This window comes from Tachypleus tridentatus, chromosome 7 (assembly GCF_004210375.1).
Source record: "Tachypleus tridentatus isolate NWPU-2018 chromosome 7, ASM421037v1, whole genome shotgun sequence".
Taxonomy (NCBI): domain Eukaryota; kingdom Metazoa; phylum Arthropoda; class Merostomata; order Xiphosura; family Limulidae; genus Tachypleus; species Tachypleus tridentatus.
The window spans coordinates 178918257-178940051 of NC_134831.1; the positions used below are offsets into that span (position 1 = coordinate 178918257).

General features: G+C 35.7%; 1 protein-coding gene across 5 annotated transcripts in view; it reads right to left on the minus strand.

Moving 5' to 3' along the window:
* Positions 1-21795, minus strand: part of LOC143257369 (leucine zipper putative tumor suppressor 2 homolog) — a 43842-nt gene that overhangs the window by 3158 nt on the left and 18889 nt on the right. For 2 of the 5 annotated variants that reach the window (XM_076515936.1, XM_076515937.1), the window contains exons 2-4: positions 14659-14726; positions 11089-11360; positions 2157-2693 (exon numbers count right to left, since the gene is read on the minus strand). In XM_076515936.1, coding sequence (XP_076372051.1) covers positions 2157-2693; positions 11089-11340 — 789 coding nt within the window. In that variant the 5' untranslated portion in view covers positions 11341-11360; positions 14659-14726. Of the gene's footprint in view, positions 1-2156; positions 2694-5549; positions 5931-11088; positions 11361-14658; positions 14727-21795 lie in introns of those variants that run through there. The other 3 variants (XM_076515938.1, XM_076515939.1, XM_076515940.1) reach the window with 2 other exon arrangements.

Below are 21795 nucleotides of genomic sequence, written 5' to 3' on the forward strand. Positions count from 1 at the left end.
AAAAAAAAAAAAAAGATCTCACAAAATGAAACAAGAGTGAGGGAATCTTACCACCACTCAAAAAAAAAAAAAAAGAGATCTCACAAAATGAAACAAGAGTGAGGGAATCTTACCACCACTTCAAAAAAAAAAAAAAAAAAGATCTCACAAAATGAAACAAAAGTGAGGGAATCTTACCACCACTCCAAAAAAAAAAAAAAAAGAGATCTCACAAAATGAAACAAAAGTGAGGGAATCTTACCACCACTCCAAAAAAAAAAAAGAAGAGATCTCACAAAATGAAACAAGAGTAAGGGAATCTTACCACCACTTCAAAAAATGGACTTTTTTATGCATATTACACGAAAATGAGATCCGTTTTAAAAATAAAACAGTGGACTTCTTAGAATATTGGGGGTGGTCCTTCGCCTCCCCCTTCTGGCTACATCCATGCAGACAGGTAAATTGATGCACGTGGATGTGAAGAAATACACAAACTAGCTCGTTTCAGGTTTAATTTAAACACAGTTGCATTTCATACTCGTGAATTGAATTTAGAATAATCCTACAATTTCGTTAGATATCGGGTACGTGAGGTGTAGTTGCAGTCGAGATAATCTAGAACGATCCCCTCTAGTGGCATTCCAAGATGACAGAGTTCATAAGTCATGGCCTTCAGTTTCAATGGCAACAGTCGCAGAAGGTCATCATATGTACCCAACCTCGGAACACTGTTGATCCTCACGCAAAGAATGAAGCACATTCTTCGTGGGGGTGATGGCTTCCAGGAGTCGAAATAAATGGGAAAATCTCAGGATAGATAGCTTTTCGACTTGTCCCCCCCCCACACACACACACATCTAGCAGGTTTGCTTGTCCGGTTTCTTGCATACCCGGATCCCCGTCTTACTGGGATATCTGGCAAAGTGCCATCGGCCCCTTAATGTTCACCCTAACCACACCCTTGTTTTAAACAGAAACAGCCAGTTGTTTCTGCTTTCGTTCAAAGGAAATAATATCAAAATGTGTATAGTTTCTTCAAATCTTTATGTAATTGGTGTCTCATGTAATAACCGTGTAAGTTCGCAAGCTAAAGATAAGGCCTCTAAATGAAATTAAAATAGCCGAATTCTCAAAATATAAGAAAAAGTAACGCCCCCATCGGAATATTTGAGAAATAACCAATAATCCTTACTTAAATGTAAAAATACCATACATGGTCTGTTTACAGACTAAAAACATGAAGGCACACGTTAGAAGTATCTGTAGAGGAGAATGTAGTTTGTACAGGTAACGGGAAATACGAGAGAAAATCAAAACTGGTTATAATACACGAGGTGCGAGTTGTTGGACGTTAACTGTGAATATTCCTGCACGCGACAGCACTTGTGGTGGTTTATCTGATTACTGTAGACTGAATTAATTCAAATACCAACATTCACTTGCCAGAAACACACGTATTTTAAAATCTCGATAAATGTATCGTGAAATTAGAATGTTATGAAAAGGAAATAAATATTTGTGGGACAACGATAAATCAAACTGAATATTCACGCAAAGTTTCACAGGACCGCAGCCTATTTTAAAATGATATATTAAAGACAGCTAGTCACCACCACCCACCGCCAACTTCTGGGCTACTCTTTTTTTTTTTTTAAGTCGGCAAATATTGGGATTCACCGTCACATTATAACCCTCTATTTTATTACAGCAATTAAACAACAATTCCTAATTATTGTGTTCATTCATACAATTTGATGTTTTTCTTATGCAAAATTTAAAAACAAGTCTCTAACCAATCACTTACCCTGGGCCAAATTTATCAAAATTTAAAAACAAGTCTCTAACCAATCACTTACCCTGGGCCAAATTTATCAAAATTTAAAAACAAGTCTCTAACCAATCACTTACCCTGAGCCAAATTTATCCGAATTATTACCGTAGCGAATTTTTAATCCGATTGCCCATAATTCATTGCCGCAAAAGTCACACCATACACTTTGGTACCGTAAGCGCGTTAGAAAAGTGGCAGTCAAATCCTAATATTTGATTACAGAAAGGCCAACGGTTGGCGGTGCGCGGTAGTGATGGTAACTAGCTATATTGTTTATAATTTATAAATTTAAGATTAAATTGAAATCTACCAGCACCAATATCCACGAATATCCGAAACCAACCTGAGATTTTTGAGCGTTACAAACTTGTTCCATCTCCACTAGACGTTGCTGTACGGCTCGGAGCTTATGATCGTAGTGGGCGCGAATTTTCCTCGTCTCTTTCAGCCACATCTGTTCCTTCTCTTCGTAAACTTTGAAGATTACTTGTTCATTCTGTTCGAGAGTTTCCCTGAGTAGATTTATTTCGGAATCTTTGTCTCGCAACATGGCTTCGAGTTCTTCAACGCCACTGTCGCTTGGTGACGGCGATTCAATAATTTCTTCCAAATTCAGAGTCGAATCGTCGCTGTCTACATACGACACTCGTGTATGCACACGTTTCACACAGCTATCCAAAGAATAAGTCAAGGATCTGGACTCGTCATCAGTGGTCAGAGAAGAGGAATGAGACGCTGTGCTACCATAGTGACCTTTTATATCAACGTCTGTTACTAGAGGACATGACCTCGGGTCGGCATTCCTCATTGTTAGAGGAGTCCGTAGACGACAGCAGTTTACTAGTGGTCTGAAAGCTACGGGTCGAACGACAGATGTATCCTGAAATAAAGAAATCTTTTATAAAATGGTGACATGTATTACTCGGCAACATATTAGACCATATTATGCCTGGAATAATTAGATTTATTATACTGCGTTTGATATGTCGTGCGTTTTTGTTTAATTGCGTGTCGGGTGTGGCTCATTACTTAATGTGAAGCCCAAAATTCATTGTTTTAAGACCAGTTTTGGAGTGGGGGAGGATGGAGGTTGTAAGTGAACTAATCGATTGAAAGAGGCCCTAAGTTGAACGTTAATGCTAATTTGTGCGTTTAGAATTAGGCACGGCTATACACATACAGGGTGGGCCGTAAGTCCCTACCCATTCATATATCTTATGTATCCAGTGTATCTGTGTGCTGTCCCTCATTCTCGCTGCATAATATTATGCGACGCCATGTTCTGCGAGACATTTTCCTCAACATAGCAGGGGTTATTGTTCCAAATGCCGCGGTAATAGCTACCTTCAACTCATCATTAGTATTATAACGCTGTTTAGACAATATATGGATGGGTAGGGGGACTTACAGGTCACTCTGTACAAGTAGAACCTTCTGTAGTTTCGCGTGAAATCATAAAACAACGAATATATGCGCGTCGCTGTTCGCGAGTTTGAACGTTTAAGACCACAGGGAAGCTCTTCAATAACTTCTAACCCTAACTCTTTGGTTACTCTTATCCAATGTCATTCCTTTTGTAGCGTACCCACAGCGCTAAAAGAGATGAGCGAAATTTTTGCGGCTACCAGTCGCGAAGTAAGAATCCTCATATTCACAAAAGGAGTTGATGAGTTACAAGGGTGAACTATTTTTAAACTAAATCTTCAATTGTATATTTATTGTAAAATAAAATCGTTGTGCATGCCATTTAATATGTAAACAAAAACGAACTGAAAATTCTAGTGAGCGAAAGGTAAGAATTACTGACTGGTCAGTCAAGAGGGAGTGATCTGGACATCTTCTGTTTCATTCTTAAGACATTACCAATAAAGTTTAGAGACAAATGTTTAGTTAAATTTGAGTCAGGTTAAAGTTTCTCTGAAGAAGATGTTAGTCCTAAAACAGGTTTAAAAAGGAAACCTCCGTTAAAAAAAAAAAACAAAACTACAAAATTGCACGCGCTGCTAGGAAAGTTTTTCTTTTTTTTTTTAAAATTATGCACAAAGATACACAATGGGCTCTGTGCTCTGCCCGCCACGGGTTTTAGCGTTATAAGTGTTCTAGAAAAAGTAACAAACCAAATTCGTAAAGTGCTGTGTAGGCTATACGCAATTGATACTTGTAAGCATTGTTTGTTTAGAGAAGTTTAACGTGTTAAACAAGTTAGAAAATTATGAAAATCATCTCGCATAAGTTTACGTTTACCATGTTAATTACTGTACATGTATTAATAAGTAGATAGATTTAAACTACAGTATGTTCTTTGATGGTTTCATATTTAATATCAAAACTTCTAAACTCAATAGACGTCTGGAAACAACCGTAAACAATACGAAATTACGTTCAATAGACACGTCAATACTCTGTAAACTACTACAATAAAGGTCTTATAATGTAACTTGACAATACGAAATCAGAACATTTTATATCAAATTAAGACAAGAAATAAAACTATTAACCACAATTTTTTTATATTGCTAAATATCGTTAAACAGAATTTTTCCAACTCGTGGATTACTGTATTATCATCATGATAAAAACGGTATATTATCTAAATCACTTTTGTTTTATTATGGGTTTAATCTCTGAACTATAGAGGTGGTGCGCTTCGATCATAAATTATTAACTACCAGTAGGTTTGCGAAGTCAACCTGTGAAGCGACAGACAAGAGAGATGGCAACTATTCAAAACAGCCCACCACCAACTCGTGGACTTTTCTGGTCGAATAGCGGGATTTCACAAACACTCTTATCACTGAAGAATTCATAATGAGGAGCGCAATGTTTTTTTTAATTCGGTGGTAACGGGGCGCGAACTTTAAATCCATAATCCAACAAACTAACCACTGGGCCAAGTCCTGCATCCTACTAATTAGTTAAGTGTTTTTCCGACTTTTACAACACTCAGTATAAAATAAAGTGGGTCAATACACACATTTTGTACATGAAATACATAGAGCATCTCTGCAATAATAACTGTATTACTAGTGATGATTTTAAGGTACTTATCTGGTAAAATGGTAGAAAAACATTTTACAGTCTATATTGTATGCCCCAAGCGGGAAATTTGGGGACTTGTGCCGCTAGAAACAGAGTATCTGAACCCGGTTTCTAGCGGCGTAAGTCCGAAAACACAGCCTATTGTGTAGCTTTGTGCTTAATTTCAAAGAAACTATACTATGGTGCCATACAACCCATCTTCGACCTCATAGTTTCAGCCCTCGAGCCCCTGAAACTATAAAAATTAGAACACTCTCTAATTTAAATTACACAATTATTGTTTGTTTTTTGGAAACTGGTTATTAGAAGACAAGAACTGGTATTAGTTACGACACCATATACACTACTTCTAAGCCGAGAAGAGATTCCTGACGAATTTATTCCTACTCGGATGACCAGGTGGTTAGAGTGCTCGATTCATAGTCTTAAAGTCGCGGGTTCGAATCCCCGTCACATCAAACATGGTCACCCTTTCAGTCGTGAGGGTGTTATAATGTTACTGCCAATCCCACTATTCGTTGGTAAAAAGAACAGCCCAAGAGTTGGCGGAGGGTGGTGATGACTAGCTGCCGTCCCTTTAGTCTTACACTGCTAAATCAGGGTCAGCTAGCGCAGGTATCCCTCGTGTAGCTTTGCGCGAAATTAAAAAAAAAAAAGCCTACTTGGACAAATGAAGAAATAAATAAAATATCCTTACCCTTATGTTTCGATACATTGAACTTCCACGTGAAATTCAACAACGTACTCAAAACGTGCTTCCATACGAAGGTGAAAAATAATCCTTATATAGAGATAAACTCAATAATAAATAATATTGCAGTTGTGTATCCAATACATTGGAAGAGTTATCTATCGCGTTTAGCCACAATTGATGAAGGAATATCACTTGGGTTTATTATGTACGAAGGCGAGAAAAATCGCCCAACCACAGTTCGTATATAACCACTTCTTACTCAAATATTTTGCCATATTCGAGATTAAATCTAAATATGAGAATTGACACTGAAGTAAAAAGCAATGAAATACTTGAAAGATTGTTTACCGATTCACCGAAAACAGTTCTCCGCGTGTTCATTTAAGGACGGCGAACAAGAGATCAAACTTATGCTATTCGTGTTCTCTATGGTATTACTTCGCTCGAAAAAATAGTTCGACAGGTGCTTAAAGGTGTACTAACCTGTCGTTTTTCCGGTGTGTATCTACCAGGTTTCTTCCTGGAAGCCGCAATGTGTTATGAAAACACAAGCTTCATTCCGCCAAGGCCAAGGACGAGCCCCTAGCAAGTTAGTGCCCACAGGTGAACCCGGTCAACGTCACTTATTGAGAAAAGGGCTCACCCACGAAACTTTGTAAAGTCACGAAAACGTCATCACACGTGCCTTCATGCTAGCCAGCATGAGGAAGTGAATAATAAGAAGTAATTGTTGAATGAAAAAGTAAAAGAAAAGAAAAGAAATACACGAATAGTTTCGCGCCCCCTAGCGGAATAGGGCAATCTCCTTTTAAACACACGCAAGTGATTCTTTAAAGTACATACAAATAAACACCTGTTGCAAATAGTGAATCCCTCACATTCCCGAGTCACGCACGTGCAGCAACTTTGACATGGTCTTTATATTAAACTAAATTTAAGTTTTGTTCATTCTAAATATTAACTATTAATAGTGCATAATTCCAGCAATGTTCGATAGCCTAAAGTAACAATGGTCATTTTATCTTTACTCTTATAAACTGATATGGACCCTTCACGTAAATAAACTATGTCTGAACAATTTTATTGTATTTTTTTTACCAAAATACAAAGAAATCTAAATCCTGAGATGAGGCCGACGTAATAATTGTGAACATTTATCAATGCATACCGGACCTCCCCATATTAATAGTTTTTCTTTTTACCTATAAACGTTTACCACAATCTTACAGAGCTGGATTATCGGCAAATTTATTTCCTCCCCCTAAACCATTGATCTTAAAGCTTTGGTAAATAATTCATAGTTTCAAAGCAGTTTGGGATGACATAAGCTCCTAGGAACGTCACTTGAAAATGGTAAAATATACTCCCAGGTACAATAGAGTTAAAATGTAACGACCATTCCGTTCATGGTGAAACGGTGTAACACTAGTTTAATATACTTATGCCTCGAAAGATTTATTCATGAGAGCTTAAATATTATTTCTATGGTGATTTTGAACCTTAAAGGATGGTCTTATGTTTATTTAAAAGGGGTGAACATAGTTTTGTACATAAAGGGGAATTAAACCTTTGACCTAATCGACAGAGTTATCTTTAAATAGTTACTCTCGTCTCTGGCATTTTATTTTCTTAAGCCTCATACCAATAAAACGGGTCAAGGTATCCGAGATGGAATTCTTTTTGTTGACAACTGTAAGGAACAAAAAAAAAAAAAAAAGGCACTTTCAGGTTGGAAAATAATTCTTTCCAACGTCTTTAAAATCCTCAACTTTAACAACTTTGCGGTCTTTTTTATGAAGAGTTTCAAAAAACCATCATGCCTATTGGTATTATTACAGATTACAAAATATCTCTGCATATTAGGGTTAAGACACACGTACGAGTGTATATCTTCATTTATCCAGCTAAGCTCCTTTCTTATGATCTATAAGACAATCAAGTCCCGGATTTTCTCACAGTTCGTGGTGCGTTCATTTCTATATTGGCCATGGATTAGTCGTAACTGAAACGTGGAGATGTGAAAAGAAATGTTTATTATTTTGTTTACGAAACTAATGAAATATTTTTAGAATTACATTTATATACCTGTGCATTTTAATGAATTACAGAACATCAAGACAGTGTTTAGCGATAAAGTAACAAATTCATTTTCATGCTTACGACACTAAACGAACTCGTAGATATACGAATCAATCGTGTTACGAGAGTATAAAAGGTCGCCTGTTACGTTCTAACCACATTCCAAGCACTTTCGATTTCAGAAATACAAATAAAAATTTGGAGAAATTATTTTTAAATGGAGGGTGAAATGGAAAATATTTTCATTCTTAAATATTAATATTTAAATTATTTTTTATTCAAATTAACATCGAATTATTTGCTAATTAGTCTAACTTGACCTAACCTCACATAAAACTGATCGAACCTAGTAAAATAAAGAAATAGGTTTTTTTTTCATTTCTACAAATTTAAAGTTCATATTTATGAAATTGGCATTAAAATTATATATTTGTTTATTTGAATTCGGTGCACGAAACAGAAAATATACATTTATTTTTTTCCCCACCCCTCAAAATTAGTTTTCTTTTTAACGGAAAAAAAAAAAGGTTTTGCAACATTTATTACACAAAACTTGAGGATTATTTGTTTGTTGTTAAATTTCGCGCAAGGCTACACGAGGGCTATCCGTCCCTAATTTAGTAGAGTAAGACTATATAGGGGAGGCAGCTAGTCATCACATTCCATAGCCAACTCTTGGGCTACTCTTTTTACCAACAAATAATGGGATTGACTGTCACATTATAACGCCCCCACGACTGAAAGGGCGAGCATGTTTGGTGTGAGGGGGATTCAAACCTGCGTCCCTCATATTTCCAGTCCAGCGCCTTATCCACCTGGCCGTGCCAGGCCCCCTTCATTAGGAGTGAATAGGTTGAGGGATTTGAAGATGATTCCCACCAATTGCGAGTCGAGAGCCCTAACCACCGAACTAGAACACGAGGAAAAAAAGGGTTACATTAACTTTTCACTTTTTTTTTTTTTTTTTTTGTAATAGTTCTAACATTAACGATTTATCTATTTACCGTTCACCACTGGTGGAGTCCACATGTTGTATCACATTGAGTGGTTCATCTTTTTTGTCTCAGAGAGAAAATGTGTATAAAAAACTTAGCGGTGCTTTAGTCGAGATTACCCTGACGAATTCGGGTTTAGCTTATTTTAGTGTCAAACTGTCCTTTATAAACACCCCGTAACTAACGAAGTCATAATTTCTATTCCGTTACAAGTTACAGCTTTTATAATAATAAGGAATACGTTTTTAAATACTGGTGCAATAATTTAAATTAGTAAATTTCTTAAAAATAATATAAATAATCCGAGGGTCCCGGGTTCGAATCCCCGTCACACCAAACATGCTCGTCCTTTCAGTGGTGGGGACGTTATAATGTGGCAGTCAATCCCACTATTCGTTGGTGAAAAAGTAGCCCAAGAGTTAGCGGTAGATGGTGATGACCAGCTGCTTTCCCTCTGGTCTTACACTGCTAAATAAGGGACGGCTAGCGCAGATAGCCCTCGTGTAGTTTTGCGCAAAATTCAAAAACTAACAAAAACAGTATATTCTTTTAATATCGAGATGGAACATTCTGAAACTTGTTCACGCTATTATCAAATTGTCTCTCTGTGTGTGTGTGCGTGCGCGCGCGTGAATCATTAGTGCATCTACCTGTGTAAAAGATATATACACACACATTGTAACCTCGAAAACAAGAATAGATTTACGAAAGATTTTCAGAACTTTGAATCCACATTTTACGAAGGCAGGAAATAAGTTCGTATCCGGTTTTCCAAGCCTTTTTTTTTCATCTATTTTTGCACAGAACAAATATCTGAACAACAGCTTCTCATGATTATTTGGTGCGATTTTTCACGTAGAAACAAACTGGTTGCATAAACCAGAACATGTCCTCAATTGTTTCAGGCCTTATTTTTATTTTTCTACGTTGTTTTCATTATATTAGCTTATAAACTAGTACTAGAAAATGGAACTTCCTACAAAGATAATTCATGTCTTTCCTCAAAATTTTATTGTACAAAATCTACATTAAAAAGTACAAAACAAATCAACCTTATCCGTTTTACTTTCACGCCACCAGGACAAAGTTGTAAGCCAACTTTTCCATCAATTCTTAGTTCCAAAATTCTATCCTACAGATCTAGTTAAAGGCCTAAAATAATTTGTTAAATTATGTAAACAAGTTAAAAAAAATAAAGGGAACAGCAAAAACGAAATATCCAATTCGGGGTCGTAATTATATTATCAGAAAAAAAAATGTTTTAAACAATTTGTCTAGTTTTTAATGTTTCGTGAACAAATTTCAACGAAACAAAAAATTAATTGTTACCGAATGTAGTATTTTATAGAGGTGGGGGAGTGAAGGCGTGTATTGGTCTTGTGGTATTTAAGCTGTAGGTGCATTATAAGAGTAACAGTAAATACCGTAACGTGGGCAGAATATTTGAACTGTTGATTGACTGCCGGTCCCCCTATGGTCAGTCGCTCAACTTTAGGGTTAACAGTAGCTCAATAATGTGTTGTTACCTTAATTAATAATAAGAAATTACAAAGTTAAACTGTACTTATGATGAAAAAACTAAAACGTTCTGCTACACAAACAAAAAAAACTAAATATATTCGTTCAAAACTACATTTGTGAAACTACTTTTCAGATACACCGTTAAACGTCCTGAATGAAACTTTTTGGGTATTTTAAAGTATTTAAAATCACGATTCAAAGAAGCTAATGCCTTTACGCAACCCTGGGTGTACATGTATACAAAACTGAAAGGATTAACGGACTTCATTTAGGGGCTAATCCCAAATTAATAAAAGTACCATTAATTTATATTATCTATAAAAATTACAAGTACAACATACTCAAACCTATAATAATAATAATAATACACTGAATCAGTTTTGAAATAGATGATTTTGGATTAGAGTAATGCGAGAAATTGACAATGTGACCGTTACTTACTATTTAATTAATCTACAAAGGGTATACTATTTCTTACAGGCGTGACTAAAACAAACTTAAAGTTTGGAATAAGCAAACAAAGACAATTCAGATAAAATATTTAAAAAAAATAGCATATCTAAAGCAAATAGTGATTCTATTTTATTTTAACCGACGTTCCGGATAAATGTTATTCGTTGAGAATTATAAGTGTTAGAGACTTCGACTTAAACGCATAAAATAAAGCTACCTTTTAGACGTTCTTTAATTTTCTCATGATTCCGGCTTTTTTTGGCTGAAAGACAAGTTATTACAACTCTGCACTTAGTTACGGCTACTATTATTATTATTCGATGTCTCTAAGATTACCAATGGAAAGAGACCGAATCTTTGTCCTCAGTGCGTCAATATTGGCTGCGAGTAATTTGTATACCTACGCTAATTAAACTGCTCGCACTATTTTCTTACTCTAAATTTATTTGTAATTGACATCTGGCCAACCTTGTACAATACTAATACTTTCTTACGTTTGATCGAAATACTCCACTGATAGGCGTGAGGTTAGGAGGACCTCGTAGGTCGAATTCGGGAGCATTGTAGGTCCTACAGAGTTTACTTTGGCGGTTAGAATCGCAGGAACTTTCCTTTGAAAACATGCTATCATAACTCCCGCGACTATCAGAAGCCAGCGAAGACAAAGCTCCAAGTCGTCTGGTTGTCTTCCACACTTCCGACGAAGAACGCTGGTTTCCATTGACATGCGCATTGACGAACGACATCCTAGCCTGGTAACTGGCACCTATCGAAAAATAATGAAGGGTGGTTACGTCAAAAGATACCGACAAAATAGTTTCTTTACAATGTTCCGAAACTTAAATAAACAATATCGGAACAGCCTCTAGTTCTGGTGTAAAGCTACAACACGTTTGATATCGGTCCAGGTCATTTCTTATGGATTTCCACGTTTGATATCGGTCCAGGTCATTTCTTATGGATTTCCTGTCTTCTCGAAAATAAATAACGTTTGTAAATAAATCTTTTGCGGATACAAGTTGCGATAACATCAGAATAACCTGTCATAATTCTGACAGTTAGCCGGTTTCAACATCGGAATAATTCCGTCTTCAATCCTGAATAAAACGTTCTTTTGTTGTTGTTGTTGTTTTGCACAACAAGATTTTGTGAACTGAACGTACAAGTTGTCAATAAGGATTAATCGTTGGATTTCAGGTTTCTGTCATGTATCGAATCTAGCAATGAGCAAGGTGATATGATTAGTAATAAAATATAGGCTTAGCTCCTGGGTACAATCAATCGAGATGGTGTAGCAGTTATAGAATTAAAAACGATCTGGAAAATGCAAGTTTCAAAAATAATCAAACTATTACAAAAACATTAATATTATGCTGTGTCACGTACTTCCTTATTCGTATGGACGCGCAAGCCAATGTTAATGTTAGCTTGTCATTTTATCTTAGTTTTTTATGCCACATAAAAGACTAGATTTGAGGGATCGCCCACTTCAAAACCCCCTTCACTCCAGTTTACAGAGGCAGTAACAAGTGAGTAATGTCTGTATTTAAAAACTTGAAAATTTCCACTCCTGGTGTTACAAGACTTATAAAACTTCACATCCGAAAATTTGTTCATACTGAAATAATTTATTGTATGTAGAATACGTTTTTAATTTCGACGTTTTACACTTTTTCGAGAGAGGGAGTTTTAACTTATAAAATAAAAGTAGATGGGTAGTTTAACGTCGAGAATTGAATATGTAGGAATATATCATGCGTTTTCTACCTTCTAAATTTAACATTAAATATTTTCATTTATTCTAAGAATATTCAGTGTTTGCAATAACGCCAGATGTCCAGCATATGGTTAAGTTCATTTCATTCTAACTGGCCTTACTATTTTGTAGAGAAAATCCCAATTTACCTGTTGGTTTAATTACAGTAACGCTACGCGTTGGATAAGAATGTAAACAATGGAAGTGTCCTTCACTTTGAGTTAAGGAGATATTTTGACATTACGACCTTCTGTGTGTTGAAGAAAATAACCATTCACGTAGTAGCGTTAATTTCCAAGGGCAAATGAGACATTTATTATTGAATCAACATGGAACCTAAACTAAGTTTGCTGAAAGAAAGACACCTCGTAGGAACAAAATCAGTTGATCAATTCGTGAGGCTAATGAAATGCGAGTGTCCAACGTTAAACAAAAGTACATACACTATGTTTGTCACTGATATTAAACAGTTTTAAATTTGTATCACGCATAGTTTTCAATACCTTTAGTTTTAGTTTAAAACCTGCCAGTTTAGTTCTGTATTACTTCGTAACGTATCCATCCAATCCACCTGTTATAAAGCAGACCTACCAAATACACTTTGCTGAAATCAGTTTAACTTGAGAATACCATAACAGTTCGAATAGCGTAAAACGCGAGTTAGTTTAGATGGGTTACTGGAGATTATTAAGTTAGCGAATTACTTAGTTAATTCAGGTTTGTGGATGAGCAGCTCACATTTCGATAGATAAGTACAGTAATAATTAAAACTGTTGTTTTCAGTAGACTGTAAATTGACCTATTAGTGAACGTCAATTACAGTAACTTGTGAAATTTATAATCATAACACACTTCTCATATCATTAAATTGTCTCTTGTTGTTTGGCCGTATGATGTAAGAAAAAATCTGCTTCAGTATTAGAAACTGTTAAAACAATAGCGTGGTATCTAGAAAGAAAAACGTTTCTGGCCATGAGAAACGAACCTAAAATATAATAATTGAAATAACTTCTACGCCATAATTTCAGCATTAACAAACTCGTCATGGCTACGGAAACTTTTCAAAGCTAGTACTCAGTATTCAGGTTTAATTATTCACAAAAAAGTAAGGAACATGACACCATTAAAAAAAAATTCACCATCGAAATAAAAACAAACTTTTTACCCTAGATAAACGAACAAGTTGATTTAGTACTACTAAAACTTCATAAAAGGCAAAATACATAATTTCAGTGTAAATGTTAAAACAAAAAGAAATGTTTGAACAATAGAGAAATACAACACTATGTATATAATTTAGTTTCATTGATCTAGAAGCCAAAGCCTTTTGTCTTCAATGTCATATTACAAATTTCTACTTTAAACCAAAGATTTAGTGCTATAAGTCCTCAGACTTCTCACTTGTCTTACATGAAAAGAAAATTACATACAAAAAGTAGTTACAGAATGTACATGAGCCAGTTGAATAACAAATCAGAGTAATCGTGAAACAAGTAAACGCCAATTGGGTACATTTTTGTCAAATCATCTCACAATTAAAAAACCCTAACTAGTCCGTAAACAAAATGATATTTTCATCGGGTCCCCGAGTTTGTTGTTATGTTTCAAGAGTAAATATAACCAAAATTGACAGTAGTAAATTTGTTCACTTCTTGATTTTCAGGTCCACGCTGCGTTCTAGCTTACAGAGTGCATAATTCTTCTCATGATTCATGGTATGCGCACGATTTACTGACGTCAAAACAATACAAATAGCACCGTTAAACATCATTTTAGTGTCTGCTGACTGAGTAATAGACAAGACACTGTTATACAGTTGTGCGAATGGTTAAAACAAATGACCCCTCCAGTTGGCCTTTGTTCCTTTCTCGTTTGTTTTGTTTTTCTTTAATTTCGCACAAAGCTACTCGAGGGCTATCTGCGCTAGCCGTCCCTAATTTAGCAGTGTAAGACAAGAGGGAGGGCATCTAGTTATCACTACCCGCCGCCAACTCTTGGGATTGACTGTAACATTATAACGTCCCCACGGCTGAAAGGGGCTAGCGGGATTTGAACCCGCAGCCCTCAGATTACGAGTCGAACGCCTTAACTTATCTAGCCATGCCGGGCCGTTCCTTTTTCATGGAAGTCAACTGGTCACGTACAAATTCCTGTAACATACTGAAAGTAGCTCACGTATTGATTGAGCGAGTTTACAAAACGAATGTGCTGATAAATATTTGCTCATTGCTGGTGTGCATAACCAGTTCCCTTACGAAATGAAAACGATTCTTTTTTTTCTTTTTTTTTCTCCCAGTCGTAGACCTACCTGTTTGGAATAATCACCACCTGGCTTCTTCCTTGTCAACGTACCCATCCATTCTCGAGTAGCGAACCCTAGTGGTATAAAATGAAGGTTAAAAACTTTTAATATCGTTATTTCTGGGCCATGAAATAATTATCTTAAACACCTTATAACGTTGTTATGTCCATTTGATTTTTCTTATAATAAAATATAGTATAAATACTAACCCTAATGAATTAAAACCTTCTGTGATCGATTAATTATACCTAAAACTGTATTTTAAATTGTATTATTATTATTAATGTGCTTCTAATGCAGTTGTTCCCAACGTTTATGTTGGAGTTAGCACACATCTGGACAAGAAAAATACAAAACCTATTTTAGTTCCGAGCACTGTGCGCCAACTCGAATAACTAGAACGATAAAAGCAAAAAGCGTGAATAGACAAGAATACATGCTTATCTGGACTCATGAAAGTGTCAGGTTTTTTTGGTTTTTCACGCAAAGATATACAAAGATAGTTCTCTCTAATTCTGAACTAAGAAAACTAAAGAAAAGGCAAATATTCAAAAACACTCGCCGTCATCCTTTGGACTACTTTTATCTAGTAGAACGGCAAGATTTGAATATGACGCTTTCAGTATCGTAAAATAAAAGAACTCACTTCTGCGGCAACGGGGCACTAACCGTGAACCTTCGAATTCACAGTCCGGCCATGCCAACTGTTAAACGAAAAGAACAATTGTTCACGATACATTTACGTATCCGATTTGAAAAAGTAAATGAAAAATATAAGAAACAATGAGGTTATACACGTAACATTAAATGCGATAACATTAGTGCTTTTCTATTTGCGATGTTTAAGAAGCCACTTTAATGCATACGTTCATTTATTGTTCTATTGTCGAACAATGGTTATTTTAAGGATCAGAATTTTCGCCTACATGATGACGAGGAACCCACTAAAGTAACAATTGTATTCCGAAGACGACTGGTATGGGTATTAATACCCATTTCCTGGATGGCAACCTCATTGTTTGATAGATCGTAATCTCGAACCCCTGGCCAGAGTGAAGCCACAAAGCAGCAGTACCCTCCGCGACAAGAATCCAATCTGCCTATGTTTTTGAATGGGATAATAACGTTGATTATAAATCTTATTCTAAAGTGTAAATTGACAGAATTATCTTTAGAAACAAAATTATCTGAAGAAGTAGTGCAAAAACTTTGTTTCTTTGACACACCTACTTTTTAAATGGATTTGGTTTCACCCCATCATTGTTCGCTTCGCTTCTTCTGTGTGGGTATGTTAATTTTTGAATACCCAGGAGGGTCAGGTGCACGAGACCTCTTTCATCCCACCCACCCTTTATTTGTTTGTTTGAATTTCGCGCAAAGCTATTCAAGGGCTATCTGCGCCCCACCCGTTATTTTCCTGTGTTGTTACTTCCATATTACGTTATAAATTTTTTTTATGGTAGTTTTCAAAACTCGATCTTTGAATTAGCACTTTCAAAAGGTAATGTGTGTACTTCTTCAGTCCTAATTGCGTGCCCCCTTTCCCCTTGGGTGCTGCGACCCACAGCTTGTGAAGAAGCTGTCAGATATTTGATTTTGTAGCAAATGAGTTGAGACACTTTCGTGTTTTGACTGAAGGTGACACATGAATGAGTCAAAACCAAATGTCTTAGATACCAAGACTTCAGACACATTTATTTTGGTTTTTCATTTTCTAACTGCTGGGATGAAAATTATTTTCTAATATTGTGTTATCAATTGTGAGCTAGAATTGTACCCCAAAAAAAAAAAAAAAAGCACACACATACACTTCACTTCTACAAACCTTCAACGTCAGTAATATTTCTTCAATTGGCGATACGTCTTTGAACTGAAAGCAATTCTCAACAGAATTACTTAAGTCTATTTAAAATTATTACACGTTTTCCAAGTCCTTCAGATGAGAAAAGTCGTTTCGCGAGGGCACCCACCCTGCTGTACACTACCCAGTAATAAACAATATGGATATTAAATCTTGTTGAGTCAAAAAAAGTTACTGCACGTGTAATATTGTAGACGTAAGAGAGCAACTATTACAGGTGAAGGAACATATCTTAAATACGAAAATGTTCTAAATGAATTTAAGTAAATGTGTTAGTGTTAATAAGAAGTAATATGTTTTTGTTTTAACTTAATAATGTTTATTAACCACATACGAAAGTGTAATTTATTTATTTTGTATATAATCTTTCGTAAGAGTGAAACTTAACGAAATTATAAGATTTTACAGAATAAAAACAATAGTAAATTGGAAACATCTGACCTTTGACCTACAAATGATAAGACTGGGAAAAAATTTAAAACCAAACAACTACGCAATTAATTAAAGCGGGCGATTTAAGTAACTCGCAAAGGATGATGGGAGGTTCAAACTAACTATCGTGGCCTTGTTAACAGTCAGCACGGCATCGCCATTAACGAAAAAACAAACAAAAAACGTTTGATTTATAGACGATGGTCTGATCCTTACTGTTCTGCCACCCACGTCGTGTGAACCTCTGAATATACAGAAATAACCTCTTCAGTACAATACTGGCTGTAATTAGACAAGACAAACTCGAGTCGGGTGGGTTTTATCTCTAACAGAATTGACGTAAATGAACAAAATGAAAAGTGAATTATGTTAGACTTAGTTATAGATTAACTATTCATTAGCGAAGGCCAAAAAATTTAGCTGAGCACTCCAAGGTTTATAAACGCTAAGCCAATAAAATGCGGTGCAAGAGAAAGTGGCACAGCTTCATACAGGCCCACATTATCAACATATAGTGCAATACGGTATGATGTTGACAAACTCTGCTAAAAATTTCTCTTATGTCTCAAAATAAGGTTTATTTGTTCGAGGGCAAAACTAGAAACTTGTGTGTTTTCTTCTTAGAGCAAAGCCACATCAGGCTATCTGCTGAGCCCACCGAGAGGAATCGAAACCCTGATTTTAGCGTTGTAAATCCGGAGACATATCGCTGTACTAGCGGGAAGCAACTAGAAACTTAATAGGCTATCTGTTCTTTGCTTCTCACAAGTATTAATACCTCTAATCTCGTTGTTATACCTTCAAACTTACCACAGAGCCCACAAGAGATGCCTAGAAATATCGCAAATATTTGGAGATACAAGTACATTTAAAATAATATCTCGAAGCTCCACAGACTAGATCTGTTAGTGCAAGTGCAAAAGAATGATAAATTTTGCGATACTTAAATAAAATCAGAAAGAAAAACATAAAAAAAACGATCAACGCTGCGATTTGGATTTTGAATTTCGCGCAAAACTACGCGAAATTTATCTGTGCTATCCGTCCCTGATTTAGCAGTGAAAGGATAGGCAACTAAACCAATACTTGGACTACTCTTTTTTATCAACGAATAGTGAGATTGGCCGTGATATTATAACGCTCCCCACGGCTGAAAGGGCGACCACGTTTTGTGAGGCTGGGATTCGAACATGCGACTCTCATGAAACATGATCGACTATGTAAAGATAGCGTTAGGCTTAACAACTATTCCACACTCCATCATTATATCTACCTTATTGATAATTATGTTTCTACGTTGAAATATTACAATATGATGTTAGTATTAGAGTTGGTTTTTGTGTTTATCTAACTGTTGCTTAAAATATTTGAAAGGTTAACATAACTACAGCAGTTCATAGCACCGCTATAAAAACAGAGTATAAACAGAAGTACAAAGGTCACCAGTGGCTCAGTAGTAAAACGTAAGACTTATAACACTAAAAACTGGGTTTCAGTATCCGTGGGGGCATAACACATAGTGTAGATGTATACTTAACTTCAAGCAAGAACAAAAAATATTCCTAGCACATAGTTAATCTAATTTGAAAACAAGACTTTAAAGTCTTGTAAAAGTTTGATCATGCTAGGGACGAGCATGCCGGGGAATAGTTTCGATGGTCCATGGTTCGCTTCTCGTTCCAGAAAAAAAAGAAAATCATGCTTCCCATTTCCAGGCTATGGGTACGTTATAAGTGTAACAGTCGAATATCACTATCCAATTTACAATAGCTTCAGAATCGTTCGAATGTCCTGTTGACCAAACAATTTCCTTTTAGTCTAGCAGCTCAAAAGTAGGGGCAATTAGCCCTACTAACGCCTTGCACGAATATCCGAAAGAACAATTAAGTTAGAGCATGTGTGTGCCAGTTTACACCAAGACTTATCTAAATAAGAAATATATTGCAGTTCACAGTCGTAACTTAATTTGTTTTTTACTGTATTTTGACCTCGCACAACACGCTTTTAAACCCTTTTTTACCGCAATTTATTAATTTATAAACGACTATATCTAGAAAATAAGCAAGAGACCCTCTGCGCTATGTGAATGCGCTTTTATATTTCCATTTCTACGAAGTATGGAAACGAATTAATAGATGTATACAATACTTTCCGACAACAGTCAAATCTTAAATCACAAGAATACGAATACGCGAAGTTTCAATCAACAACAAAAAGATAGCTCACTTGTTCGACCTTTACGATTGTAGGCGATTGTGATAAATATAGATTTTTTAACTTTCCACAGAAGTAGCTCGAAAATGAACAAAATATTACCAGACCTTTATATATATATAAAGAAAGTTTGTTTTGAATTTCGCGAAAGCTACTCGACGGCTGTCTGCGCTAGCCGTCCCTAATTTAGCAGTATAATACTAGAGGGAAGGCAGCTAGTCATCACCACCCACCGCCAACTCTTGGGCTACTCTTTTACCAACGAATAGTGGGATTGACCGTCACATAATAATGCCCCCACGGCTGAAAGGGTGAGCATGTTTGGTGCGACCGGGATTCGAACCCGCAAAAGAACTAGTATTGATTTCAAAATGGTAAAAAATGTAAGTGTCACAGTTTTACATTCGTCTATTCTCACCGAGTGCTAAAAAAAAAATCAGTTTAATCATCTGATGACATTCGTACGTAATTTTGAGACCCGATTTTCTGTGAACCTGTTTCGTTTCAATGCTCTTCTTTCATGCTTTATTAAATCGCGCATTTTCACGCAAACGAAGAAAACAGGGTCATTCACGCGCAACAGAAAAGGAAACTAGAATAATTAGATGTCACGTGAACCTGAATACGTGAAATATAATAAGGCGAATACGTTAAGTGCAAAAGACATGGAGCTGGCTTGGTACAGTCATTGAATATCCCCTCCCACCCATTTTATTACTATAGTTTTAAATTAATACTTCGTATATTGTAATTTACACGAATGACGCTCTGATCTTCAATTAGATACAGATATTTTTTATGTCCAGCCCGTGTTCAGGTTCCACGTTGACCCGACATTATTTTAACTACACAAACAAAGAGTGTTAGCAATGTAACTGTTATGACTTGAGTTAGGCTTAGCGACTGCGAGATCATTGCGTTTGTAATATAACCGCTTGAAATTGGAAGCTTCGTAGTTTTACTACATGGTTTTCTTAAAACACGTCACAGGAAAATGAAATGTTTTAAGCTTGTTTTAAGTTACATTTCTCTAAGAGATAGAAAGAAATATCGATTAGAAGTTTACATGAAAATTGCTGTTGTAAAAGTGGGCGAAGTATAGACTTCTGTCTATAGGAAAACAACAAATTTAAGATGTGAATACAAGGAATTTATTTGCACAGAAACAACTGAGGAAAAGACGAAAATATTTACCACTGAGCCGTTGGGCAGGAGACTTTTAAAGAAATAAATTGTCTTATTTGTAGGCAAGAAATGTCTAGTAAGCGATATAATCATTGAACGCGTGCGGTAGAGTAGTGAATTTCTCTGGTTTACAAGTTGAAAAAAATGACTAGATAATTTAACAAATAATTCAGGTGGATACCCCAACGATCAAATTTAAATGCATAAGCAGTGGATCAAACTTTGGAAACCATTTTAATTTTACACTGCTGTAATGTTGCGAACGAGGACTTATTGAAGTATTAACAAAATGCGTGACACCGATGTCAAACGAAAGTGACGTTCAATACCGTGCATAGCACGGAAACCTTTGTATCGAACGAAAGGTTCTTCTGCTATGGTTCAACACTATGGAATAAGCGCTCCTCTTGCACCATATTTATGTTACTGCCTTTTAATTAAACCCTCGTACTGGTGGAGGGGGTTCTATTAATTATAGTATAAGACGAGTTGTGCGCGACAATTCTAAACATTTAAGTAAAACATCACGAAAACCTGAAAACCCCACTATTTATCAAGTACTTAAAAGTTGTTAATCCAGTTTAAATTACTAAAAAGCAGTCTCATTTGCTAACGCTATTACGTTTAATGAATGCAAATAAATAAATAAATAAATGCATCACTGGCACATAATAGTAAAATTATTATTTATTATATGTTAGTGCCTTGTTGGCACAAGGTATTTTGAACGCTTAGAACACGAGTAGTCCTGATTTGAAAGGAGGGGAAAAAAAGAAAGAACGAATTGCTTAATAAATTATCTCTCAAGCGATTTCAACGAAGATTTTTAAGGTTATAAATTAATGAACAGAATAAAAAGATTTTGAGCTAAATGTTACGACTTTTCAAACAACACTTGAATACAATCTAGTTGTCTTGTACCTGTTTATTAGAAACTTACATTTAGAAACAAAAATAAAAAACAGTTTTACTATCTCAGATTAACAGCCAGATACTATTAGTTCTTAGTTTATTATAGGTGAAAGTTGTAATGACCCAACTGCGTTCTGTCCACCACAGGGCACTGAACCCGGATTTTAGCGTTCCAATTTACCAGTAGACTGGATATGAAAAATGTAAGATTAATTTTTAATTTTGTTTTAAATCACATGTTTAGTGACAATATAATTCTTCCACGAATTTGTTTGATATTACGACTTATTATACTAATTTCAAACTGGTTAAAATAATTTGCGCGCGCATTTCATATTTATATTATAAAATTTGTAACTTAAAAAAGCTAGTCAAACAAGACAAGAAATACTAAAAGTTACTAATACATGGACTTTTATAGCTACCTACGAAATTCTAAAACAAAGAAACACATATTCTTGGTCTCTCTGATCGGATATCCCTTCGCCCAAGTGCCTCAACGGCATGTCTGTGGACTTACAACGCTAGAAACCGAGTTT